The 22,582-nt window shown below is 44.0% G+C and overlaps 1 protein-coding gene across 3 annotated transcripts in view; it reads right to left on the reverse strand.

Annotated features, from left to right (window-relative positions):
• The window catches only part of MAP4K3 (mitogen-activated protein kinase kinase kinase kinase 3), a 1,052,401-nt gene that overhangs the window by 721,541 nt on the left and 308,278 nt on the right, over positions 1-22,582 (reverse strand). For all 3 annotated transcript variants that reach the window (XM_029594354.1, XM_029594353.1, XM_029594355.1), the window contains exon 5: positions 11,552-11,607. In XM_029594354.1, the coding sequence (XP_029450214.1) occupies positions 11,552-11,607 (56 nt within the window). The remainder of the gene's footprint in view (positions 1-11,551; positions 11,608-22,582) is intronic.

Below are 22,582 nucleotides of genomic sequence, written 5' to 3' on the forward strand. Positions count from 1 at the left end.
ACGTGATTACTACAGTAAAAAAATAAATAACGCTACCAACAAAGCTAAATCACTGTTCAACATAGTAAACAACCTCATCGTCGAAAACAACAATCCCACTACCACTGAAACAATAAATTTAAGCCAAGACTTAGCCATCTTCTTTAAGAACAAAATTTCAAAAATCACGGATGCCTTCAACTCCCCATCAATCATAGAAAAGCAATCTTTTTCAAACATAAGTCCCTGGCTTGAATTCAATCCTATCTCCAACTTGGAAACAGAGAAAATGTTGAAAAAAATAAACCCTGCGCGCCATGACATGGACACCATCCCTACCCGAGCTTTAAAGGAAATCGCTCATCCCTTAGCCCCAACATAAGCAGCAATCATCAACAAATCTCTTACTGAGGGCGAGCTTCCTATCAAACTAAAAATCGCTACAATCACACCACTACTGAAGAAAAAAACCCTCAACCCAAAAGATTTAAACTACCGCCCAATATCAAACCTTCCCCTTTTTGCTAAATTGACAGAAAAGGCGGTTCTGAAACAACTAAACGAACACCTGGACGACCACAAAATTCTATTTCCCACACAACACGGTTTTAGAAAAAACCTCAGTACTGAAACCCTACTACTCAATCTTTCTGACACCTTATTAAGAGGCTTCGATAACAAACTAGATCACCTTCTGATCCTCCTCGATTTGTCAGCAGCCTTTGACACTGAGGACCACAAAAGGCTTATTCTTAGCCTGGAATCCATCGGGCTCGCTAGAAAAACCCTCAACTGGTTTTCCTCTTTCCTTAAAAACAGATTTTTCAAAGTTTCCTACAACAACTTTTCATCTGAGGCCATCCCTCTAGATACTGGAGTTCCTCAAGGATCGGCTTTATCACCTATTCTCTTTAATATCTACCGTCTTCCTTTATGCCATCTTTTAACAAGCCTTGACATCATTTTCTACATGTATGCTGATGACATACAACTTCTCATTCCCATTACTTCGTCTTTAGAAGAAACAATGTCAAAAGCAGCCTCACACCTGAAAGCAATACAAAATCTGCTGAACAATCTAAAATTATGCTTAAATATGAGCAAAACAGAATGTATATTAATTACAAGAAAAAACTTTGGTATAACTTCCACTCCACCCTTCCAATTTGACAACATTCAAATTCAACTCAAAGACAACGTTAAAGACCTGGGTTTTTGGCTAGATAATGAGCTAAATCTTAAAAAGCACATCACAATAAAAACAAGAGAAGGCTTTTACAAAATTCAAATACTCAAACACCTAAAACCGCTGCTTCATCCCCAGGATTTCAGAACCGTTCTTCAAGCCCTCATCTTCTCCAGTTTGGACTACTGCAACTCCCTTCTGATAGGCCTCCCTAATTCAACATTAAGACCTCTGCAGTTACTCCAAAACGCAGCTGCCAGAGTCCTGTCTGGTAAAAGAAAATCCGACCATATATCCCCAGTACTTTACAACTTACAATGGCTACCAGTTAAAAAAAGAATAGAGTACAAAGTACTCACAATCCTACACAAATCAATTCACAAAGCTGACTACTCTGCCCTGGACAATATTATACATCTACACAAATCTTCACGTACAACAAGATCTACATATAAAGTTCAGCTGGATGTCCCTTCTTTACCTCAAGCCAAATTATCCTCCACTAGAAATAGAGCCATCTCTATCGTCGGCCCAAAATTATGGAACGCACTACCGCAACACCTCAATTCGCAAGAAAACTTTAAATCTTTTAAAAAAGATCTTAAAGATTGGCTACTCTCACAGTCTTACAATGGCTGCTCACCCAATGACAAGTGAACATAATCTTTTTCATACCCACCTTCACGTTCCTTTTTATGCCAGCAATCCCCTCCTTCTGTCTTTCGTCCTGTCTTGCAGAAACCTTTTTTTCTCTTTAACAGCTTCAACCGTCTACTTCAAGTGTTGCTTACACTCATAACTATTGTTCAATGTTTTGTTCAATGTATTTATTGACTTTTTAAGTTAATGTTCTGATTCATTCTCTGTCACACTGTTATGAATTTAAATGTAACTGGTTTGTTATAATGTAAACCAGAGTGAAGGCTATGTCAGCTGTACCTCGGTATATAAACAAATGCTAAATAAATAAATTACTGGAAATTAAGGTCCACTGGAGCACATCCAACTTGTGGAGTTTGTCCCGAGGTAATCTAGATATTATTGCATCTGAATCCAGCTCTATGCCCAGTAAGGAGATCACAGTCGATGGACCCTCAGTGTTTTTGTGTGCAAGCGGCATGCCAAACTCCTCAGACATGAGTTGGAATGCCTGAAACATGCAAGTGCAGGAGTCCAACCCACCGGGACCCACAAACAGAAAATCGTCCAGACAGTGCACTATGTTAGGGATCTGCATCCTGCTCTCCACTACCCAATATAGAAAGTTATTGAAGAGCTCAAAGTAGGCACATGATACAGAGCATCCCATGGGCATACACCTATCAAAGTAGTATAAACCCCTAAACTGAAAACCAGCATAAATTCCTTAACTGAAAACCCAGGAGTTTTCAGTTTAAAGTAGTATAAAATCCCTAAACCAAAAACCCAGGAAACTGCTTGACTGCATGGGCAACAATCTAAAAGCAGATTCAATGTCCATCTTAGTCATTAATACCCCTTTCCCACACTCCCTCAACAAAGTTATCACACTATTGAAAGACGCTTATTGCGCTGTGCTCTATTCCAGTGGCAAGTGGTCATTCACAGACTCCCCTCATAGGTAGGACAGATTCAGAATAAGGGTGAACTTGCCTGCTTCCTTCTTAGGGACTACTGTCAGAGGTAAAAGCTTCATCGCCTCGAATGGGGGATTGGTGAAAGGACCTGCCATCCTCCCCAACACCATCCCCGCATCTATTTTCTGCTGGACAATCGCCGCATGATGGGCTATTGAAGGTCTATTACTGAAAAAATTATTACTAATCTCCCTCTAAAATGGGATTAAAAAATCCCTCCCAGAAACTTTGCTAATTTTTTTGAGTCTCCCTGCTTCTAGGGTAAATGGATAACCATGCGTCCATGCTTGATAAACTAATAGGTGATGGGGCATTTACAAACCTAGTCATTTTAAGAACATAAGAACCAGAACTCTCAACTGCACCTCTTATGCTCTATGTGTTTATAGCTGGGTGTGAAGCAAAGCATATTGAACATACATGCCTAAATTTTAAATCTTGGAAGTTACAAGATGATTTGTTGAAACACCAGCATACATTGCTTTTGCCATTACTGGCCTGAGATGGGCTACTCCCAATTGCAGCGGAACTGTCACCCCTGCACCCGAACTTGCCTACAACATCCACATCATTGGCCTTATTGGTCCTTTGTCTAAGCCATAATCAGACGTCCTATGTCCCCCATCACATGTTTTCTTCCATTTTGTCCCTAAATCATTCATCATAATTTAACTACATCCATCCCTCAAAGTCCTATAGGCTTCCAATATAGTATATCTGCGTAGCTCAGCACTGGGCTGTATTGAGAAGGACAGTCCTGCCCGACCATGCTAATCATTCTGAGGAATGCTCATGTCCAATTATGTTCCTAGGGATCTGTCTTTCATGACCCCCCAGCTTGACCCTCTTTTTTCCCTTTTTTGTCCTCCTTCTTCCTACCCTCAAACTCAGAATATGTCAATGAAAGATCTTTTTTTAAGTTTACTTCACAGTGACTTAGAGACACTCTTCCACAGCTGTGACAAATTGATAAGGGCCAGCATTGCTCTATCTGCCTCCAACATATCTGTGGCAGGCCATGATGGACTTTTGTCAGAGGAGGAACCTGAATCCGAAGTATCCTCAGATGCCCCAGAACTGGACCCCGACCTGCCTTTCCGCCTCCTCTTCTTTTTCCTCTTACCTCCTTTACTTAACTCAATCCCACCAGTCTGCAAAACACCCCCAAGAAAACTTTACTTGGCGTTAGTACTTGTCTCCTCACCACTGGGAGCTCTTGTGCTCGGACCATCTGTCGTCCAGCCGCCTTGGGACTGTGCTATTTCCATCTACTCAGCGGTAACCTCATGCCCCACCTGTGCCTCAGGACCTTCAAACTCCAGTCCAAAACTGCTCTGATGAAATGCACGAAGCGAGATGGAATCAGGTGGAATTTTTGGTAGTCGATGAGAAATCCCAAAAAGTGAAGCAGATTGATAGTGAGCTTGAGAGCTCCTTGCATGGATGGCTCTTGATGAGCCAGTCGTCTAGCTAAGGAAAGATGTGAATGCTTTTCCTGCGTAGATGGGCCACCGGCACTGCCAAGCACTTTGTAAATACACGGGGTGCTGAGGCAAGACCAAAGGGCAGGACCTGGTATTGAAAGTGTTGATGTCCCACTAGGAAACGCAGGTACTTGCGGTGAGGTGGGAAGATTGGAATGTGAGCATAAGCATCCTGAAGATCCAGAGAACAGAGCCAATCTCCTGTTTGTAGAAGGGAAAGCATGGTGCCTAAGGACACCATCCGGAATTTTTCTCTTTGTAGACATTTGTTGAGATTGCAGAGGTCTAATGGGGTGGAGGCCTCCTATTTTCTTTGGAATTAGAAAATGGCGGGAGTAGAATCCTCTGCCCTGCTGAGGTTGGGGAACAGGTTCCACGGACCTGGCACCCAGAAAGGTGGACAATTCTGACTCTAGAAGAGTTGTGTGATCTTTGTGTATCAACAGTGGATTGGGCGGTGAATCCTGGGGTAGCGTGAGAAAGTTTAGACGGTAACACTGGATTATGATAGAAATAACCCATTGGTCTCTGGCAATGTTGAGCCAATTGGTTAAAAAGTGATGAACTCGTCCTCCCACTGGCAAATCTGGCTTTGGATTTGTGGAGGGCTGCTGTTCTCTGGAAATGCTTCGAAATCCAGATGCTTGGCCTGTTTGTAGAAGAGGCTGAGGTCTGGATGCTTTAGGCTCATGAGGATGTCCTCTGACATGGCCTAGTTGTCCGCCCACGAGGTGCAGGTGGGTAATACCTGCGTGGGTGATAAAATGGCTTTTTAGGGTCTTTTCTGGATGACCATCTGGCAGAATGGACTTCAGTAGTGACCATGGATAATTGGTGCAGGGTCTCATTGTGGTCTCAATTGAGCCACGGCATCTTGTACTTTATCACTGAATAAATTTTCACCGGTGCAAGGTAAGTCAGCCAGTCTGTCCTGCACGTCAGGTCTGAGGTCTGAGGCTTTTAACCTTGCCCATCTCCTGACACTTATTCCTGTTGCTGATATACGAGAGGCTGTTTTGAAGGAATCGTAAGCTGCATGGACATCTTGCTTTCCAGCTTCAAGGCCTTTATGTACAAAGGCATTGAGAGTGACCTGGTGTGGTTGAGGAAGAGTATCGGCTACTTCCTGAACCTGTTTCCAAAGGTTCTTTTGGTACTGCTTCATGTAGAACTGGTATGAGGCAATTCTTGACAGCAGCATTGAACCCTGAAACATTTTACGACCTAATATGTCCATGAATTTTTTATCCTTGCTAGGAGGTATTGATAAATGTGGACAACGTCTCCTTGATTTCTTTTGTGCTGACTCCACAACCACTGACTGATGTGGCAGTTGTGGTTTCTGGAATCCGGGTATGTGCTGAACTAGGTAAGTTGCATCTGTTCTTCTGTTCACTGGAGGAACAGTGCAGGGATGTTCCCAAAGTCAATGCTGCAGGTCTACCAGTACTTCGTGTACTGGAATAGCCATGACTTCCTTTGGAGCATCAAATTGAAGTACCTCCAAGGTCTCGTGTCTTGTATCCTCCTCTGTAATTAGAATGAAAGGGATAGTTTCTGACATTTCCCTTACGAAATTTGCAAAGGAGAGGTCTTCCGGTTGAGACTTCCTCCTTTCCTCTGGAGGAGAGGGTTCTGACAAAATATCTTCTGTAGAAGAGACAGTGTCCACGTCCTCCCAGGTGTCTGAGATGGTCTCTGGTCGTGATCCTGGTCGAGGAAGGAAAACTGGTGTTGTAGGACATAAAGGCACCGATGGATCCTTCGATGGATGTTTTCTGAAGGAATTTTAAAGATTTTTCCATGAGGAAAAAAGTGTGTGAGAATTCTTACAGAGCTCCTAACTGCGAGGTAAACTGCAGCGTGGAAAAAGAGAAACTGAAGGGAGACCCCTGTGGCTCGAATGATCACAGCACGCTGGGCATGCTCAGTGTGCCAGTCAAAGGTTTCTAGAAACTTTGACAGTTTTCCGTGATAGGCTCCGTCCAGTGACGTCACCCACATGTGAGGAGTACCATCCTGCTTGTCCTGGGAGAATACATTTTAATAAATGAAAAGGAAATGAAATGAAGAACGTTCTGAGCAGACCAAAGACCGTAGGTACTGAGCCTATCTACATGAGCTCCCCACCCGAGGATAGATATAAATACGTGGTTAAAACAATTAGAGTGGGGAGACTCTGTAACGAGATCCCCTGTTCCAGACTGGAAAGTGTCCGCCACCAGATCAAGGAGTCCCAGAGACAGGGTTGACTTGGATGCAATCCTGGAGGTTCTGAGTGGTCTGGTGCCACTGTGACCTCAGGGTTCATTGGGCTCTGTGCATCTGTAAATGTGCCAAGGGAATAACATGGACGATTGCGGCCGTATGTCCAACAGGCTCAAAATGTGCCAGGCCAACATCTGCTGAATCTCTGCGGCAATGGTCGCCATGGCAATGGCCCTCTGGCAGGGCAGAAATGCCTTGGCCAGAGAGATATCTAGCAGGGTTCCTATAAAGTTCAATTGAGGTAATGGGCCGAGATGAGAATTTAGGTAGTTTAGAACAAACCTTAGTGACTCCAATACCTGAATGGTCAAGCTAATGGACATGATGGCCCCTGCCTGAGAGATGCTTTTGACCATCTAATCATCCAGATATGGGAAGATATGCACTCCCAGTCTGCAGAGATGCACTGCCACCACGGCCAGGCATTTTGTGAAGGCCCATGGGGCAGATATGAGCCTGAAGGACAACATTCATTACTGGAAATGCTATGTTCCCACCACAAATCAGATACTTTAATTTCAATGTTTCATGATTTTTAACCCAAATTAATTTTATTTTAAAAATTTTTAATGTTTTTTGGGATAAAGTATTAATGGCTTGTCCCTAAGTTTTTTATGGAAACTGACATGAAGTGCACACAATATGTTTGGTATATAAAAATGCCTAAAATAAAATAAATACTTCCTGTGACCTAGGAAGATCTTGATATGAGTGTATGCGTCATTTAGGTCGAGGTAGCATAGCCAGTCCCCTTTCTGCAAAAGGGAGATCAAGGTACCCAGGGAAATTATCTTGAACTTTTCTCTTTTTACAAACTTGTTCTAGGCCCTTAGGTTTAAGATGGGATGGAGGAATCTGTTCTCTTTGGAATCAGGAAATACCTGGACTAGAATCCCCAACCAGAGCGGTCGAGCCCTGATGGTATGGGCTCGACCACTCTGGCTGTTAAGAGACAGAAGAGCTTCACTTATAGTACCTCCTAGTGCTCTACCGGATCCCAATGTGGGCACGGAGGGCAATTTGGCAGGACACCCAATAGATTCAGTTGGTACCCCTGGCGAACAATGGACAGAATCCACTAGTCTGAGGTTACACTGGGCCACTGGTTTGAAAGAAACCACAGCCTGACCCTGACCAGAGGGTCTATCATCCCAGGTATGGGCAACTGGCTTATGCTCCTTTCGTCCCTGGAGCTGACTGAGGAGCTGGCTTGGGTCTGGGGGCTCTTTGCTGCCTGGAATGGCCACGGGAGCCCAGATGTTGACAGGAATGAGGAGACAGAAGATAGTACTTCCTCTGGCGAAAGAAAGACTTCCTTGGCCCTGATCTCAACTGCCTTCTGGATAAGGAGGATAGGTCCAGAGTACTGGCGGAGAGTTGTTGGAGGGTCTCATGGTGGTCCCGAAGTTTGGGCCACACCATTCCTCATCCTATCTCCAAAGAGATTCTCTCCAATACATGGCACATCAGCGAGCCGCTCTTATACCTCCGGTCAGAGATCTGAGACCCACAGCCATGCTATTCTGTGGGCACATATTCCTGCTGCAAAGACTCTCAATACCATTCTGAAAACATCGTAGGATGCACGGACCTCGTGTTTTCCACACTCTAGACCCTTGTGCACCAGCAACATGAGGGTTTCTCATGAGCAGTTGAAGCAGCTGCTCAGCCACTTCTTGCACCTGCTTCCAAATGTACTGCAAGTACTGGCTCATGTAGAGCTGATAAGCAGTGATGCAGGCAATAAGCATGGCACTTTGGAACACCTACCTCCCCAGAGTGTCCATTGCTCCATGGTCTTTCCCCGGGGGAACCAAGGAATGGGTTCGAGAGCACCTGGCCCTCTTAAGAGCAGATTTGACCACCACTGACTGGTGAGGCAGCTGACACTGAATCTGGTAGTCTTCTGGACAAGGTAGATCCTGTCCACCTTTTTAATGGGAAGCACTGAGGGGGTGTTCCCATATCCTCAGCAGCAATCTCCTTAGGAGGGTCCTTGAACTGATCTCAAGCATTTTGTGTCTGGCATCCTCCTCTCTCAAAAGTTGAAATAGGACGGCCTCCTTAATCACCCTCACAAATCCTGTGAAGGTAAAGTCCTCAAGCGGGCATTTCCTTTGTTTATCTGATGGAGAAGGGTCTGATGGAAGACCATCCGAGTTCTCAGTGGAGTATCAGATCACCCCCACCAGGAGTCATAGGGATTCTCATCCTCATTGTATGCTACAGGGGATGGACCCTAGGTGCTCGGCCTTTGTCCAGAGGTGCAGGCATCGGTAGAACTGGATGGGGGCCACAGACCTCAGCATCTCTACTGGCCTATAAGGAGCTTCCTCCAAGAAGGAACTGAAAATGACAACTGTATCAGTAGGGAGAGGCCTTAGTGCCCCGCTGGGCACTGATACTGTCTCAGGAACTGGCACCAGCTGGGATGGTAATGCACCAATGAGCACGTTGAGCTTCTCCAGATGCAGTACAAGGAAGGGTGGCACTGGGTCCAATGCCATTGGCACCACAAAACTGAGGCCCTGCCTCGGTCAACCATCAACTGGACTCTGTGCTCCAGCTCCTCTTCAAATGTTGCCAATGCCTACACAGACTGGGAGGAAGAAGGGGTGGCCAGATCTTCTTCGGACCCCCGAGGGGGATCGGTGACTGCCACCAAGACCAGCTGAGACCATTGCAGGCCCCTTGCACCCAAAAAGGATGGGGTCTCCTTGCCGCAGGGTCACCTTGGGGGCATCACAACAAAAGCCGGTGCATCGCCATGGACTGGTGTCAATGCTTCTTAGGCTTCACTTGATGCTCGGCCCAGTCTTTCCCTGACACAGAGGTAGAAGACGATGAACCCAGTGTCCTCTCTCCAGAGGAGATAGACGATAGTTGGTCTCTGGCACCCCTATTCACCAGCGGCATCGATGGAATCTATGGTCCCGCCAATGTCGATGGCATGGCGTCCATCGGTGCGGCTCCAAGTTCCCTCAATGCTGATGCCACCAATGCCGATGACTCAATCTTCCTTGACCCGAAGAGCTGATCCATCTTATATTGAAGCAGGTGATGCTTCAGAGTCATCTGGACACACAAGTGGTGATACTGGATGTCATGCGATGCCAAGGCTGAAGATACATATCTTATGATGATCAGTGATAGATATGGTCCTTGGTCACCGGGGGCATCAGTGAAAACCAGACATGGTCACGAAGGGATGAAATAAAAGGGCTGCAGAAAGGAAACTTACCAGAAACGCTGAAATCCCTGACTAGAGACGCTACAGGAAGGGACAGAAGTACCTGGCAATGGAATCAAATGAAAAACCACAAAAACCACACCACGAGACTTACAGCTCTGCAGAAAAGAAGAGACTGAAGAGGGACCCCGCATAAACGCGTAGTATAGGAATGCTGCGCATGCTCAAAGTACTAGAAACTTTGACTTATGTTTTCTGCATCAGGGCTCCATCTGATGGTGTCACCCATATGTGAGGACTACCACCCTGCTTGTTCTTGGAGAAAAAAAAAATTGTGAGCTTGCTGGCCCAAATGCTGATTCAAATGCTGGTCCAAATGCTAGGCTGAGCCTACAGCCCTCTACCCCAAGCCATCAAATAATTTGAAAAATCTCAGAACTCGGGCTAGTCTTAGTCTCTCCCCCTCCCACCTCTGTTCCCAAGTCCAGTGGATACATAAAAAATAATTTGTAAATTCCAGGGCCCCCCCCCTACCCCAACCCTTACCCTCCCAGTACCTAAATCCTTTCATCTTCAGCCCAGATCGCAGTAGCAACCTGCATAGACCTGGGCCCAAAGCTTCTGGCACTGCTAAGCAGCCTTGCTGGAAGAATAGGTTTCAAGCGTAGTACTACAAGGAGCCATGTTGGCCCAGGTTGAATAGGCTGCTACCGCAATCCACACTGAATATTAAAGGAGATTCAGGTACAGGGAGGGTAAGGGTTGGGGTAAGGAAGAGGGCCCTGGAGCTTACAAACTTTTTAAATTTTCCACCAAACCCAGGAGAGTTGGGGAGAGAAACCGGGACCAGCCCAGGCACAGAGATTTTTCAATTTATTAGATGGACGGCACTTGGTGGTGGTGGGGGGGGGGGGGGGGGTGGAGGCTTCAAGGCTCAGTCCAGCAGGGCCGAGCATTAGGTCATCAGGTGAGAGGGAGGAGTGTGGGAGCTATTAGGGCCAGTAGGCTTGCAATTTTTTTTTTTAAGCCTCACTTTGACACTTAATCAGCTATATTCGTTTCAATATAGCCAATTATCCAGCTAACTATAGCTGGATAACTTTATACCTAACCGGTGATATTCAAAATGAAATCCAGTTATACTAAATTATCCAGCTACAGTTAAGCCAGATAATTAAATCGGGGATATCCAAGACAAGTTATCTGGCTAACTGTAGCCACATAAATTGACTGCTCATCAGTTTACTGATATTACCCTTTATAATTTAACCCTCCAACAAAAATGTTTTTGCAAGGCTTAAATGCTCTTTCCCAGCAATTCCAACTTATCAGCAGCAAATGAAGGTTCTGATGTAAGCACACCCTCAAATGAAATTCTGAAAGATGTCTCATAGAACAAAACTTCAACCCCATGGTCTGTCACTAAAAATGGTACGCTCACCAACAGAATTTGACAAACAGTAAGAAAACTTTCAAATAGCCACAAACCTGACCTCGGGAATTAGAAAGATCAAAGTAAGGGTTTTGAGGCACACTACAACCAACATGAAGGCAAAATTGGCCCTCCAAAATTTCTTAAGATCAGCAGGAAGGTCACTGCTCTGTAGAACAGTCTGTTCTGTGCCAGAATAAAAAACAAACTGAGAAACACTACAGGGCAATACCTTTGAGGGACGCTCTGGAAAACATTCTATCAGTCCCATTAACAATGACATCACCTACTAGTGCGACTGCTTCTCAGAGAAAATATTTCTAAATGTTGCAGCCTCAACTCAGTCTATGCAGTTTTGATTTTCAGTACAAATTGAAAGTTTGAATTTTCAAATACCTGCAGTGTTTCTCTGGAAACATATGCAATCTGCTGTTCTGAAAGCGGTCCTGTAACTGTAAGAAAAATACAGATTTAGTGATATGAATCATTTCAAACAAGTAAAAAGCTAGAATTTTCATGTGGTGAATTTTGGTATTTTAAAAAAAACTTATTTTTTTCATTTAAAATGTAAATACGGAAAATCTGTAAGAATGGAATATATTTTTCCAAAACAAACACTAAAATTGGTAGAGATGATTCATGTTTGAAGAAAAGAACTTTCACATTAACTCTCAGATTTATAATTGCTTATTATTATTCTATAATGCAAATGCTTTACATCTCCTGCCCATCCTTTACTCTCCACTGTTGCGGTACCACTCCATGAGCCATAACTGATTTCATGGTCCATTTGCAGTTTCACTTATTGGCCGTATCTATCTATAAAGTGCATGGCTTTCCAGTCTTTTACACTGAGTGTCACATGTATGATTTTTTTACCCACCGGAGAGAAATTGTATGTGTACACCTGGTGCAAAGAGCTCCTGGCTCTCAGGGAACGAGTCCGATTCTCTGGAGGCAAGAGTAACAGACTTGAAGGAGCTGAGGCAGACAGAGGGGAACATTGATGAGATCTTCAGGGACATAGTAGCCAAGTCCCAAATCCAATCTGGCACAATTAAGCTCTGAATTTGCTGCCAGAAGATGTGGTTAGTGCAGTTAGTGTAGCTGGGTTTAAAAAAGGTTTGGATAAGTTCTTGGAGAAGTCCATTAACTGCTATTAATCAAGATGACTTAGGGAATGGCCTCTGCTATTACTGGCATCAGTGGCATGGGATCTTCTTAGTGAGTACTTGCAAGGTTCTTGTGGCCTGGTTTGCCAAAATAGACAGTAGAGGCTCCAGCATTGGCATCAGGGCTGGTTGAGGGGGCAGCTCAACGCTCTGCACCTTGCAGTCCAATTCCTACTGAAAGTCCGGTGAGGCCAGTACTGAGGGAGGGGGATGAGGCATCACCAGTGCCTCCTCTGTTCTACGAGGAGTATTTTCTGCTTTTCTGTACACTTTTTGGGCTCCTCCAAAATCAACACCTGCTCCTGGCAAGCATTAATTTGGCTGAGTATAAACATGCACCTTGGGTGCACCTTTTTTTTTTTTTGCATGGGGGGGAATAAATAATAGCCTCATCAACATGCAATTACATGTGACGAGTGCTATTACCTACGTGTGTTTTGGATGTGCTAACCCCCGTTTTGCATCATGGGTCGAGCCATGCGCTGCAGCCAGCCTTTCACAATCCTGCAAACATGGGCTCTAAATCTGGCCACTACCTTTGGATACAGATTTTAGATTTTATTACTCACCTTTCCCAAACTAAGCTCAAGATGAGTTACATTCATGTAGAGAAGATAGGTAGTTCCCCAACCAAAGGGAGCTTACAATCTAACAGGCCAATAGAGAGCTGGCGAGCGCCCGCTCTCCCAGCGCACGGAGAGGCCACTCTCCTGGGCGCGTGATTCAGGAGGGTGGCCTATCCAAATTAGGGCCCGTGGTAAAAGGAGGCGCTAGGGACACTAGCGTGTCCCTAGCGCTTCCTTTTTGACAGGAGCGGCAGCTGTCAGCAGGTTTGACAGCCAACGCTCAATTTTGCCAGCACAGGTTCGGAAAACGGATGCCGGCATAATTGAGCGTCCGTCTTGCGGGCCGCAAGCCAATTTATTTTTTTTTATTTTAACTTTTTTTTTTTTTTACACTTTTGGGGCCTCCAACTTAATATCGCTATGATATTAAGTTTGATATTCTCAAAGCTGGATTATTGTAATTCTATTCTACTAGGTCTCCCTGCCTCTCATACAAAACCTCTTCAGATGGTGCAGAACACAGCCGCCAGAATTCTGACCAACTCCAGGAAATTCGACCACATCACCCCCATCTTGAAAACCCTCCATTGGCTTCCCATTCACTACAGAATTATGTATAAATCTATTACCACCATCTTCAAAGTCATACACCAACTCGCTCCATTAAATCTACAAATACCACTCAAGAAACACACCTCTGTCAGACCAACTAGAGAACACTACAAAGAATCACTTCATGTTCCAAAAGCCAAAACATTCCAACACAAATCTTTCGAAGACAGAGCTCTATCCACAGCAGGCCCGCGCCTATGGAACTCCATCCCTTCAGAGCTTCGCCAGGAACCATGCCTACCAACTTTTAGGAAAAGACTAAAAACCTGGCTTTTCAAAAAAGCCTACCAGAGTTCTGATTGATCCAGGTTCCCTTTCAACCACTTATTGTCGCCCCCAACCTTCCTCTTCCCTCATCCTAGTGTAAACCCCTCCTCACCAATAGTCTACCACTTCTTTGATTTCATTTAGCCCTCGACGTCCTCGAGGCACAGATCCATTATAGCATACTATGTAAATATTAACTGTAAATGCATTTTTACTATGTAAATATTCCTGTCCCTCTCTCTTTTCCTCCTATCCCAGTTGTTAACTTCCCCGTTCATTGTAACTATTATTTTCCGCACCAGTTCAATACCTCTAGTTCTATGTTCAATGCACAACTTGTTAAATGTAAACCGACTTGATGCAACCTCTGGTCGTGAAAGCCGGTATAGAAAATAATAAAATAAATAAATATTAAATTGGAGGGTGTACAGAAAAAGCAGTTTTTTCTGCTTTTCTGTGCACTTCCCCAGTGCCGGCAGAAATTAATGCCAGCTTTGGGCATAACTAATAGGGCCATCAACGCGCGGGTATAACTAATAGGGCCATCAACATGCATTTGCATGTTGTGGGCACTATTAGTTTCGAGGGGGGGGGGAGGGAATTGCGCGTTTTCGATGCGCTATTACCCCTTACTGTATAAGGGATAAAGCTAGCATGTCGAAAATCTATCGGCCTGTAAAAGCCCAACTTTCAAGCCTGTGGTACAGCATTTGTGCACAAGTGGACATGTAGAGATTAATGTTACTATTTTATAAACTGTGCAGCAGAAGCTGTTTATAAAATACAATCCATTTCTCCTCCAAAAGTATGTTCATGTGTCAGAATGTAGGTATATTTCCACTGCAAGAAAACATTTTCTCTACCAATTTTGTAAGCATACATGCATATTATGCAAAATAATCTTGACATTGTGGAAATATTCACTCAGAATTAAAGAGAGGAATGCATAAAGTATGTACATATGCCATTTTGAAAATACTTACTTGAGCATGTACTTGGAATCACCAACTTACCGATGCTGCCACCAGTCGCCCAGTTCTTCTCCATTTCACCCACACCCTCTAACACGTCATCCTGAGTGTTCTGTCCCCAGTAAATGGTACATGTTTGTGTCTGTATACATTGCATCCCACCTGTGTTACTGCAGCCCCTCCCTCCTGAGAACTCATGACATTTTCTGTAACCCAGGGCAAAAGTCTGGGAGCCTTGCCTTTAAAGGGAGTTTGCCTTTAACAGAAGCCCCTACCCTCTGTTCCTCCCATTGGAAAAGGGTCTGCATGCCTTCTCAACCTAACTTGGGTCTTCTTAGGGGTCTTATTGGTTGAAGGGACTGCCCTTCATGTCCCCTCCTGTGTCACATGGATCCTAGGCTCGCCACCATTGGATCTCGCCCCTAGCCCCAGCCTGTGGGGACCTTTCCTGTAATCACTCACCAAGATTGTGAGCCAGTCTCAGCCACACCATGTAGAAGACGCACGTGCCTGTAACCTCTGTTACACGAACAGCTTTTTTACATTCCTTCTACTGCTTTAATCCTAAAAGACTAATCAGCTTCAAACCCTCGTCTTCTTACCCTGCACCTCAAGAAACTCCTGCTCCCCCCTCTCCTACCTACTTCCAGCCACAAGGATCTTTGCCTGAGGCTACTTCGAATCTACTCGAATTGAATCCAATAATTGTGAGTAATAGAAAATTATCTATGCAATAAATGATTCATACTAAAAAGATCTTTGTTTTGGAGACTGATTTAAAGAATGAAAGTTAGCTGTCTGGATGAGGAAACTTGGGAAGTTTTTATTGAGCCAGAACACTGAGCCCTCACCAGTTCAACCAGATTTCCCACCCAAAAACTGCAGACTATAGACAAATCTGATTTCCCACATGCAAATCAATTACTAGGTCTAAAAGTGCATGAACAAGTTTACTAATGTATATGCACATCTCTATTAAAAATTGGCAAATACCATCCATACTAAACCCTATCCCACAATATCCTTAGACTGCCCCCTTTTCCCCCAATGAAATATACATGCTAAGCTGAAAATATGCTTGTTACGCCTGTCTGTCGCAGACGGCTGCGACCTCTCATGCTCACCTCTTTTCCCCATTCCATCAAGTCCAGGAAGAATGGTGGTGTCTGCCAGCTCACGCCGACTTCTCCGGCGTTCCCAGGACAGCGTGGGTGCTGCCGGCCGCCATCTTGGACCCGGAGTTACCTAGGCGCGCACAAGGGCTTTATTTGAATACATCATGGCGAGAACCTCGGGGGAGTCCCCACTTGATGACGTCAACCCACTTTCATATTTAATCGAACCAGCCGTTACCTTCCTCGAGTTAGCAAGGAGTTCCGTCTTGCTGTACTCTGCTCATTGAAGGACTTCCTGTTCCTGAATCAGCTTTGGCAATTGGACGCTCTGAGTACGCGCTCCACGGGGGCTCCCCTGCATTCCCGGCTATCTGCTCTTCAGAGGGCCTTCCTGCCCTCTGAAGAGCGGATCTGTCTGCCGCTGGATCTGCTTCTCATATCTTATCTTGCTCCAGGAACCATCTACTGTGAGTACCTCTACAGACATCTTCGTTTCTGATCTACACTGAGGCGCCTACGCAGCGTACCCCGATCCTCGGGCCACTACCACCTTTCTTCAGTGAGAGCCTTTCATCCTTCCTACTCTACAGTATTCCTGCTCACCAACTACACAGAACCACTTCCAGGTTTCGGCATTGCTACTACCATCTACTGTACAGACTTCCTCAGCGTACCCAACTCCGCGGGCCACTACCAGATCTGTATCCTGAGGCGCCTACTATCAGAGGGGATCCATGGCACACCCCGCTCCACGGATGGACCACTATCGGATCTTCTCCACTGTGTCTCATTCTGGGTATTCCCATTGCCCAGGACTATACTTCCATATTGCTAATACTGTAGACATTACTTTCCTTCCTATGTAATAAAGTCTTTACATCTAGCTGTGTGCCACACCACAGACTGTGCCTGCTGATGGTGAGGCCCACAGGGCTCCTCCCTGAGAGCGGAGACATCGCTCATCTCAGCCCAGGGGTTCACATCCTTCCTTAAACATAAAAATGCTTGTATTCTCGACGTTTATAAAATAGTATGTGTATGCATATATGCTATTTTTACACATGGAAACCCTTTGAAAATTCACTTTTAGATCAGTATCTGAGGCAATGGAGAGTGAAGTAAAGTACAAGCCACAAGAAGCATCAGTGGGAAAAACTAGATTTGAACCTTCGCTTCTCTGGCTCTCAGCTTGCTGCTCTAACCACTAAGCTACTCCTAGTGACTGCTACCCTATGATTATAAATCCTTCAGGAGCTGTCAGTGCAGCCTATACAGCATCCCCTGTCTCAGCCAAACCAAGAAATAGAAAACCCAAGTTTAGAATCAAATCCAGGTCCCTCTAATGGCAGGGCACAGCACTACTACAGAGTTGGCACCAGTACTCCCTTTGGAATAAAAGAGTTTTCCCTTGAGACAGCAGTACAATGTAATTGCCTGGATAAAGGTTGCCTTCAAATTTAAAAAAAAGGGACAAAAACACAAATGATGACAGTCGTTTAAGTATAAAACCTGGAATAGAACCAAACATAGAAACATAGAAATGACAGCAGAAAAGGACCAATGGTCCATCTAGTCTGCCCAGCAAGCATCTAAAGGTAGTAACTGCCACTCTGTGCAAGTTAGTCCCAAGTTTCTCTTAAGGTAATACTTGTCGCTCCATGTAGTTATCCCCAAGCTTTAACACAACCTATAAACTTTTTATTGGGTGATAAATTTTCTTGAAAATTCAAACAATGCTGCTTGACGTGTTTTGCTTATGGACCTGGCTGTAGAAACAGTCCTGTGCTTTTCCCCTTATGTCTGTGTATCAGTACCCCAGACCATAAAATTTGAGCCTCTCTTGATTGTCATCTGAATCCAATTCCCCTTTAATCCTCTGCAGTCAAAGTGGGCAGCAATGCTGAAGTTGAATTATAAGGCTTTACCCAGGGCAAGTCTTGCCTCACAAATCTGCTTCACTTTTGTGAAGGAGTTAATAAACATGTGGATAAAAGTGAACCGGTAGATATAGTATACTTGGATTTTCAGAAGGCATTTGACAAAGTTCCTCATGAGAGGCTTCTAGGAAAAGTAAAAAGTCATGGGATAGGTGGCGATGTCCTTTCGTGAATTGCAAACTGGCTAAAAGACAGGAAACAGAGAGTAGGATTAAATGGGCAATTTTCTCAGTGGAAAGGAGTGGACAGTGGAGTGCCTCAGGGATCTGTATTGGGACCCTTACTGTTCAATATATTTATAAATCATCTGGAAAGAAATACGACGAGTGAGATAATCAAATTTGCAGATGACACAAAATTGTTCAGAGTAGTTAAATCACAAGCAGATTGTGATAAATTGCAGGAAGACCTTGTGAGACTGGAAAATTGGGCATCCAAATGGCAGATGAAATTTAATGTGGATAAGTGCAAGGTGAAGCATATAGGGAAAAATAACCCATGCTATAATTACACAATGCTGGGTTCCATATTGGGTGCTACAACCCAAGAGAGATCTAGGTGTCATAGTGGATAACACATTGAAATTGTCTGCGCAGTGTGCTGCGGCAGTCAAAAAAGCAAACAGAATGTTGGGAATTATTAGAAAAGGAATGATGAATAAAACGGAAAATGTCATAATGCCTCTGTATCGCTCCATGGTGAGACCGCACCTTGAATACTGTGTACAATTCTGGTCGCCGCATCTCAAAAAAGATATAATTGCGATGGAGAAGGTACAGAGAAGGGCTACCAAAATGATAAGGGGAATGGAACAACTCCCCTATGAGGAAAGACTAAAGAGGTTAGGACTTTTCAGCTTGGAGAAGAGACGACTGAGGGGGGATATGATAGAGGTGTTTAAAATCATGAGAGGTCTAGAACGGGTAGATGTGAATCGGTTATTTACTCTTTCGGATAGTAGAAACACTAGGGGTCACTCCATGAAGTTAGCACGGGGCACATTTAAAACTAATTGGAGAAAGTTCTTTTTTACTAAACGCACAATTAAACTCTGGAATTTGTTGCCAGAGAACGTGGTTAGTGCAGTTAGTATAACTGGGTTCAAAAAAGATTTGGATAAGTTCTTGGAGAACTCCATTAACTACTATTAATAAAGTTTACTTACTAAATAGCCACAGCTATTAATTGCGTCAGTAGCATGGGATCTTCTTAGTGTTTGGGTAATTGCCAGGTTCTTGTAGCCTGGTTTGGCCTGTTGGAAACTGAATGCTGGGCTTGATGGACCCTTGGTCTGACCCAGCATGGCATGTTCTTATGTTCTTATAATAGTTTTCTTTTGACAGCCTTTTAAAATAATTTACCTACATCAATTATTTTTTAAGAAGTAGATGCAATTGCTCACAGGACTTGGTGAGAGAGGTAATGGTGGTGGGGCCACTTGACAATAGTGATCATAATATGATCAAATTTGATTTAATGACTGGAAGAGGAACAGTGTGCAAATCCAAGGCTCTCATGCTAAACTTTCAAAAGGGAAACTTTGATAAAATGAGAAAAATTGTTAGAAAAAAAAAGCGGAAAGGAGCAGCTACGAAAGTAAAAAATCTCCAAGAGGCATGGTCATTGTTAAAAAGTATCATTCTAGAAGCAGTCTAGATGTATTCCACACATTAAGAAAGGTGGAAAGAAGGCAAAACGATTACCAGCATGATTAAAAGGGGAGGTGAAAGAAGCTATTTTAGCCAAAAGATCTGCATTCAAAAATTGGAAGAAGGATCCAACAAAAAAAAATAGGATAAAGCATAAACGTTGGCAAGGTAGATGTAAGACATTGATAAGACACGCTAAGAGAGAATTTGAAAAGAAGTTGGCTGTAGAGGCAAAAACTCACAGTAAAAACTTTTTAAAATATATCCGAAGCAGAAAGCCTGTGAGGGAGTCAGCTGGACCGTTAGATGATCAAGGGGTTAAAGGGGCACTTAGAGAAGATAAGGCCATCATGGAAAGATTAAATGATTTCTTTGCATCAGTATTTACTGAAGATGATGTTGGGGAGGTACCCGTAATGGAGAAGGTTTTCATGATTAATGATTCAGATGGACTGAATCAAATCACGGTGAACCTAGAAGATGTGGTAGGCCTGATTGACAAACTGAAGAGTAGTAAATCACCTGGACCGGATGGTATACACCCCAGAGTTCTGAAGGAACTAAAAAATGAAATTTCAGACCTATTAGTAAAAATTTGTAACCTATCATTAAAATCATCCATTGTACCTGAAGACTGGGGGATAGCAAATGTAACCCCAATATTTAGAAAGGGCTCCAGGGGCAATCCGGGAAACTACAGACCTGTTAGCCTGACTTCCGTGCCAGGAAAAATAGTGGAAAGTGTTCTAAACATCAAAATCACAGAACATATAAAAAGACTTGGTTTAATGGAACAAAGTCAGCATGGCTTTACCCAGGGCAAGTCTTGCCTCACAAATCTGCTTCACTTTTTTGAAGGAGTTAATAAACATGTGGATAAAGGTGAACCTGTAGATGTAGTATACTTGGATTTTCAGAAGGCGTTTGACAAAGTTCCTCATGAGAGGCTTCTAGGAAAAGTAAAAAGTTGTGGGATAGGTGGCGATGTCCTTTCATGGACTGCAAACTGGCTAAAAGACAGGAAACAGAGAGTAGGATTAAATGGACAATTTTCTCAGTGGAAGGGAGTGGACAGTGGAGTGCCTCAGGTATCTGAATTGGGACCCTTACTTTTTAATATATTTATAAATGATCTGGAAAGAAATACGACGAGTGAGATAATCAAATTTGCAGATGAAACAAAATTGTTCAGAGTAGTTAAATCACAAGCAGATTGTGATAAATTGCAGGAAGACCTTCTGAGACTGGAAAATTGGGCATTCAAATGGCAGATGAAATTTAATGTGGATAAGTTCAAGGTGATGCATATAGGGAAAAATAACCCATGCTATAATTACACAATGTTGGGTTCCATATTAGGTGCTACAACCCAAGAAAGAGATCTAGGTGTCATAGTGGATAACACATTGAAATCGTCAGTTCAGTGTACTGCGGCAGTCAAAAAAGCAAACAGAATGTTGGGAATTATTAGAAAGGGAATGGTGAATAAAACGGAAAATGTCATAATGCCTCTATCGCTCTATAATGAGACCGCACCTTGAATACTGTGTACAATTCTGGTCGCCGCATCTCAAAAAAGATATAGTTGCGATGGAGAAGGTACAGAGAAGGGCTACCAAAATGATAAGGGGAATGGAACAACTCCCCTATGAGGAAAGACTAAAGAGGTTAGGACTTTTCAGCTTAGAGAAGAGACGGCTGAGGGGGGATATGATAGAGATGTTTAAAATCATGAGAGGTTTCGGCTGAGCGTCTTCCCGACTGCCATTTTGACGACCACGAGTGCTGCGGGAAGTGAATAAAAGTAAAAAACCGTAACGCTGCAGATAGATTGAAGATCTAGGCGTCTCAGGGGAGGTGCTCGCCGCGTGAAGGGACAGCAGCTGGTGACCAGGACCCTTGATCTACAGAAACCTGCAGCCCACGTTGTGCCGCCAGATGCCATCGAGCTTGCATTTTGAACTGTCACCCGGTCTGAGCAGGGTGAGCGCGGCTGCTGCCCCCTTGACCTCCCGCTCGCCGTTTTGGCTGCAAAACCTCAGCTTCCCCTCCCGTCTCCGGTCAATCTGGACAGCCAGTTTTTGAGAAGCTGCAGATGATTACATTTGCCTCAAATCTGATTTAGATAAGGGAACTTTAAAACAACAACAGGGGCGCTGCTCGCCACGAGACGGGATGGCCAAATGCGTCTGAGGTTCCTGCCCTGTCTTCTCTCTGACAGGTTGTTTTTTTTTAATCCCAAGGGGAAGAGAGAAGAAAAGAAAGAAAAAGACGAGAGGGAGAAAGGAAGAAAAAGAAAAAGAAAAAGGAAAAAATTTTCAAAAACATGACTCCTGCCGCAGCATCGGGTCGGGCAGGAGTTGCTGATATAAAGGAAGAAGGGAGGGGGAAGAGAAGATGGAAAAAAAAATAAAAATCAACAGAGGACGAGCTGGTCACGACAAAGTGGGAGAGTTGTTAGAGAGGGCGGCCCTGGCTCTGCCCTTTCCCCAGCTGCCTTTTTCGTCGCGAAAATAATAAAGGGGAAAAAAGAAGAAACAAAAAGAAGCCAGAACTTTGCCACAGCACTGAAGCGGGTGAGAGCTGCTAATTAAAGGGGAACACAAAAACAACAAACTAACCCCCCATAAAATAGGAAAGTTGTTAATTGTGAAACGGGAGAGCTGCTGGCGATTGAAATCCACTCTCTGCAGTCTTCCAGACTATCACTTTCTCCGTGAGGCACTAAATAAATAAATAAAAGAGGAAGAATCTTGCCACTGTATTGGCATGGGTAAGAGCCATTACTTAAAAATAATATCATCTTACATTCGGCGTATTTGGGCTGAGAGGGAAGGAGGAGAAGGGAGGAAGAGAAGAAGGAAGAAGAAGAGGAAGAGGAGAAGGAGAAAAAAAAACATCGAGTGTTAAATGTCGGGAACCGGGAGATGCAGTTTGCCATGAGTTAAGATGGCAGCTTAAAGTTGTGGATCCCCCAAGCTTCAACCTTCACCTCTTCAATAGCGGGTCAGATCGGGCATTCAATAAGCATATAACATTTTCAGGGGGGTTTTAAACCAAACTGATGGCAGCTAGGAAAAAAGGAGACTTACAAAAATTTTCTTTTACCAGAATGGCGGCAGAGATCAGAAAAACGGG

Source organism: Rhinatrema bivittatum, chromosome 3 (assembly GCF_901001135.1).
Source record: "Rhinatrema bivittatum chromosome 3, aRhiBiv1.1, whole genome shotgun sequence".
Taxonomy (NCBI): domain Eukaryota; kingdom Metazoa; phylum Chordata; class Amphibia; order Gymnophiona; family Rhinatrematidae; genus Rhinatrema; species Rhinatrema bivittatum.